This window comes from Citrus clementina, unplaced genomic scaffold (genome assembly GCF_000493195.1).
Source record: "Citrus clementina cultivar Clemenules unplaced genomic scaffold, Citrus_clementina_v1.0 scaffold_2, whole genome shotgun sequence".
Taxonomy (NCBI): domain Eukaryota; kingdom Viridiplantae; phylum Streptophyta; class Magnoliopsida; order Sapindales; family Rutaceae; genus Citrus; species Citrus x clementina.
The window spans coordinates 8,006,124-8,012,076 of NW_006262688.1; the positions used below are offsets into that span (position 1 = coordinate 8,006,124).

Consider the following 5,953-nt stretch of genomic DNA (forward strand, 5'->3'; position numbering starts at 1 on the left):
TTGGGGGGGGGGGGGGGGGTTTGTTTGTTACCCATGGGGGATATCAGCATAAAACAAAATTCAACTAGCAAATGTGGCACCTTAAGAGTAAAAGCTCGACCATCACGCCCATCAGGAAATAAAACAGTCAATAACTTTTTATCTTCTCTAACAACAACACTGCAAGATTATATGAGTGACTATTAGACACCTTAATCAGAATACCGCTACAGACAACTGATTGTGATTTCACGTACCTCCCGGAATTATTCAAGTCAATTCCCCCTAAAGTCAAATTTACTTCACCACCTCTTTGCGGCAGTGCACTCTGCACGTCAAAGAAAATATAATGAGCATTCATTTCAATTGATTCTAACCATAAGGATTCTTATCTGTCATTATGCATAATATTACACTACAAAATTGAGAATAAAAGTTATTTCAAGATACAGAGAAAATAAAGTTATTGGCATATTCATGGTTTGACTAGAAATTACATACAAATATATAAACAATGCCATAACAAGGCCATTCTGCAGGTTTTCATTTCTCTCTGAATAGGCAGACATTACCAAAAAAGAAGGATTTTTTCCTCTTCACATAGGATAATAATAAGTAAAAGCAGTCGGCCGTACGTGAATCCTAAGAATGTACATCCAGATTTTTGGTATGATTGAGAGGTTTATGCACCAGGCATATTAAAAATTTGAATCCCATGCCTATTTAGTGTCATCTTGAAACCTCCATAGGACAATCTAGTCATCAAGGAATACTTCCATGTCTGGACTCACCAGACCTTTCAGATTCATATTACACATCCACTATGGCATGTACGTAAGAAGGAATGAAAACCCTCTAAAATAAAAACTAATTTTAAACTTTGTACAACATAGAAAAAAAGAATATCCATGAATTGCATACACCTTAATTACCAGTGCTGGTTAGTGCAAATAGATAACAATTTTCAGAGACAAGAAACTAACATTACATTCAAATGTCAATTAATGCAATAGACACTGTTTCTTTCAAAGTCTAAGAGGCTGTGTCTGGTATCATGGTTAGCAAATGGCAACAAGATAACGAGACAAAGGAAAGCCTTGAAAGGGTAGTAACAGTGATATGGTTTAGTCTTTTTCCTCCAGGTTCTCATGTAATAAACTTCCCAATCTATACAGTAGTGCCATATAGAAGGCATTTCCTGGAGTAAACAGAAAATGAAGTTCTAAAGGATTGTCACTCCAAAGAGTTTACATATGAAAAACTAACCCTAGCCTTGCTAGTCACATTGAACAACTAAATTGAATGCTGGGAACCAATCAATATGCCATGGTGAATTAGATTGGAAATTTAGAGATAAATAACGTGCATTATAAATGTAAAAAATACTAACAGGGTCATTCTTAAAGAAAACCAAGGAAGTGCGTGTAAGGATAAACCACCGCTTCTTCCATGATTTCCAGCCTATTCCTGCAAAAACCAACATCAACTTACATAATAATAGTATAAATAACATATGATGATATCTTGTGTCAAGGAATCAGAGGCAATATAAGCATTTCAGGATGAACTTTAAGAAACATCAGAAATAACATATGATGATATTCTGTATCAATGAAATCAGAGGCATAATAAGCATTTCAGGATAAGAATATCAAAGCTACTAGAACTTTAAGTTCCTTTTTTTTTTTTAGCTAGGACTTAGTCCCCTCACCGCCTTTTTTAAATTCCTTTAAACATTTTTAATTTCTCATTTGTTATTGATAGGGAATTTTCTTTGAATCGAATTTAGAAGGATTCCAAGTTCAGAGGCTTAGCTCTTTGGGTTGTTTCTCTTGTAAATTGCTCCGCATATGGCTAGTTGACGATTTTAAACAAGTTTTAAATTCCTTCTCTCTTTGCTTGAGAGTTTGTTTTGAATAGATTTACAAAGGATTCAATAGTAGAGGCTTCAGGTTGTCGCTTGGAAATCTTTTTACAAATGCCTTACTGAGGATTCTCCTTGTCCACCGAGTCAACTAGTTCTAATGGTATGGAAGGTCAGAGTTCCTTGAAAGGTGCAACAGTTTTGCTCATCATTGGGTCATGGAAGAATTAATGCTTGAGATATTTTTCAAAGACGTCAGCCAAGGCTTTGCTCATCACATACTGATGTGTTATGCACACTTTGCACTATTCGTATCTTCACTACTCAATTGGTTAAGATTCGTAATTCAAGCACTTAAAGGTAACATCCTTGAATCTCAAAAAATAGAAATTCTCAGAACTATTTTTTAATCCTATAGCAATGTTCCCTGTCAGATAAGACAATTGAAATGTGGTAGGAGATTGCTACAATCACAATCCAATGTTTAAATGTAGACTGACAAAATCATTACATAAAGATAATGAATTCATAACTTGTATACACATAATAAACCTATAGTTAAAAAATGGTATATGAACTTGACGTATGGGAGGAAAAGCAAACTGGGAAAATAGAAATTGTTACCAACCTTTTGAGGATATGAAAAGAGGGCCACTCTTGAAGACCTATCAAATCACCAAATGTCAGAAACAACCACCATTTGACCAGTTTCAACATAAACTAATTCAGAAACAAAGTATAGTATAGAAAATGGCAAAGAACAAAATAAAATAAGATATGCATATTGCAAATAGTGTGTGCCTCATTTTTTTTTAAATATCTCAAGATCCCTAGCATTATCAGAACTATATTAAAAGCCAAACATGGTAACCCTTGAACAATTTCTGTTAATGTTGTTCAATTAATCATTTTTATGACATAATATCATTTTCTTTTTTCCCTCAGTCCTTTTCTACAGCAACCCAAATTGTGTTTACATTCTGACATGGCATGCATTTCGTTGATAGCTTTCTTGAGTAATCTTCTGTTTGGATTAATCCAAACTGATAATTCGTCATGGCAAAATTTGTTTTGACATCAAATAAATTCTAAAAAAATATTTCATTAGAACTTGATCATGGCTAGTCATGTTTCTTCGATTACCAGTGTTAGGAAAACACTCCATGAGTTGAAAATAAATTTTTGGAAATAATAATAATAAAAACATATCTATAAAAGAAAACAAATGATAATCAGATCTTTAAGGTCATAATATTTCAATCAGGTGCAATTTTGAAGGAAATGGTTTAGTAATTATAGACCTATTTTTTTAATTCATAAGAAACTATGAGAATTTGTATTAATAAATAGTGTTAGCTGGTTATGGAATTCATAGACCAAGCTGACTAGTACTTCACAGAACCATCACTTAACGACAGATAAGTTGGTCTTATACCACAAAAACACCTAAAATTTCAATGTCTGTATAAACTCATTTCATAACGTGAAAGTTTCCGTGGCATGAGAAGTGACAACGCCAATTTATTAGAACTTTACCATGAATCGAAACTTGTAAACAAATGTGATTATATATCAACAAATCAGATTCTCATAGCTCAAGAACAAACTTATTCGCTGGCACTAAAGGACTTTCCGTAGCTCACACTAACCTCATATGAGTCCTTACAAGGCAACATCAAGAGCTACATCATAGACATCAAAATTATTAATTTTAAATAACACCAATAGCTGTTTGAGTGCTGGCAAAGTGGAGGATTATATTTTTAAATTTTTCACCCAAAAGTGCACTCTTCAAAGTTAGATTTGAAAGGCCAACATAACAAATCTACATAGTCCTTAATTGGCTGAGCATAAAACAATTATAGCCCCTAATTTCTAAGAATGGCCACAAAAGTGGAAATATCATAGCTCAAGTTCAATTGCAACAACTACTAAAAATAGCAGAAACTACAGCCCTTACTTCTATGCCAATCCCACATTCTGGCTTATCAGGCACAACTGGCGCAAATTACCAATTCAACCACCCAATTATCAAATGTTCAAACCTTCTCCTACCTGGCACTGAAAATAAATGAAAACACCCTCTTGCCAATGATGCCAAAGAGAGTAATTCCACTTACTTCTGACTACTTGTCAATGCAAGTGTGTAACAATTCCCACAAAGCCACATATATACTTCAAGTGAATTTCCTCTCTTCCCTTTGTTTTCTCACAAACAAAACAGGCATCAATCTATCATAAGAAAGTGAGTAATAACTAATCCTACCAAAAAGAAACTGTCCAAATTTTGGATTTTCAGGTAATTTAATTTAAAAATAATCAATTAAGCTTAAGATAACTAATGCACTTTCCAATCTAAAACCACAATCTACAATATAGCATAAGATCCATCCATTATCTGAATAACCAAACATAAAATCGGAAAACAACATACCGTATTGGAGGCTCCGGGTCGCGGCCGCTCGAAAGGCGCTAAAGATGCCGACATTCTCAGAGACTAACACCGAAACCTCTTAATTTCATCACTGTCAATTAAAAGTAAATCGGCCGAGTTCTCCATTGAGTCAACTCAGCAAAATGGACACAGCTTCCGAATCGGTAGATCGGCGAGTTTAGATCTAAATGTAAAAATGATAACGACAGACAGACAGAGAGAGAGAGATGCAGAGAGAGACTTGGAGAATGAGCTTGAGCTTAGGGTTTCGATTGATTTGATTTTGATTAGATAAAAAGACAGTAAAGAAGCTAGCAACAACCTAAGCTACCACTATCACTGTCTGTATACAAATAAATTAAAAAATTAATTAATTAATTTAATAATGGCGAAACTGAAAAAGGTTTTTTTTTTCCCTCTCTCTCACATTCTTTCTGATTTTCTCTCGTTTTCTTTCGGTTTCTCTGTCAATGTTTTTTTTAAATTTTCCTTTTTTAATTTCAGAAAAATGGATTAGGTAAAGAGCAATAGTGGTTGTGGTACTAGTGTTAAGGTGATGTGATAAAAGAGAGAGAGAGTTTTTGGGTCTTGCTTTTCAACCACTTCTCTCTTTGGCTGTAGAGAGAGACAAGGAGAGCTTAGCTTAGTGATGTAGAAACTAGAAAGTGGTTGAGTCCGGTACAGTCAATTCTAATCTAAGTCATACTGATTAACCAATCATCACATTCCACGTCATCCAACTAAACCAACTGACCAAGACTAAGTTTTGATTTTCATTGTTTTCATTTTCGAATTTCAAAAATTTAATTTGAATTTTAAAACTAGAGAAAATCAAGCACAAAGGTTTGATTCTCATTCATATGAGCGAAGGAAAAATTAATTTAGAGTCAAATTACATTATAAAAAGAGAGAAATTATATTATGTTCATATTTTGAAGAAAATGGTGTTTCATAAGTTTGTTAATATTCAATAAGAACTGAAACAAGACTGCGAGTTTAATATATTTTAGTAAAAAATAAAAAATAAAAGTTCATTATTCTTCTAAAACTTGAATAGCATTAAGGTGAGTTGAAGTTTACATACAAGAAGAATAAGAATTTGAAAGAGTGTTTATGAGTTTTAGAACTAAAAAATCAATTTAATTTTTATCCACTCTTTATTTAAAAAAATTAAAAAACAGTATAAAGAGTGTTTTAAACATTAAACGGCGAAACTTTTTGTATCATTAAGCACTATTAGTATCGTAATTATTTGAGGTTATTTTAACTTACGTTTTATATTAAAAGAACATATTTTAATATTTTATCCAGGGCATTAATAAATAATATTTGAAATAAAATGATGGGTCCTTATGTTCTTGGCCTATAAATTATTAGTGTGATTTAGTACAACTTTTTTGTAAAAAAAAAAAAAAAAAAAAAAAACACTGCTAGTGTACCCAAAAGATGTCTAAATGATTGGATGAATAGGCACTATTCTAATAATTTATCTATTGGGACACTTAATTTGGGCAACCTAATCTTTTTTATTATCTAATAAATTAAGGTCATGTTTAGTATTGTGATACTAAACACTTTAAGCCAACGTTGCTGTAAAAAATAATTATAAATATAAAATAAAAGTTAATAATATTTAATAAAGATGATTTTTAAATAATAATATTGACTAAAATAAT

The 5,953-nt window shown here is 32.3% G+C and overlaps 1 protein-coding gene across 1 annotated transcript in view; it reads right to left on the minus strand.

Moving 5' to 3' along the window:
• The window catches only part of LOC18050792 (rho GTPase-activating protein 7), an 18,647-nt gene extending 13,717 nt beyond the window's left edge, over window positions 1-4,930 (minus strand). The window contains exons 1-5 of the mRNA XM_006446235.2: window positions 4,278-4,930; window positions 2,472-2,508; window positions 1,370-1,446; window positions 237-307; window positions 32-159 (exon numbers count right to left, since the gene is read on the minus strand). Coding sequence (XP_006446298.2) covers window positions 32-159; window positions 237-307; window positions 1,370-1,446; window positions 2,472-2,508; window positions 4,278-4,331 — 367 coding nt within the window. The 5' untranslated portion in view covers window positions 4,332-4,930. The remainder of the gene's footprint in view (window positions 1-31; window positions 160-236; window positions 308-1,369; window positions 1,447-2,471; window positions 2,509-4,277) is intronic.
• Between the last annotated feature and the right edge of the window lie 1,023 nt (window positions 4,931-5,953).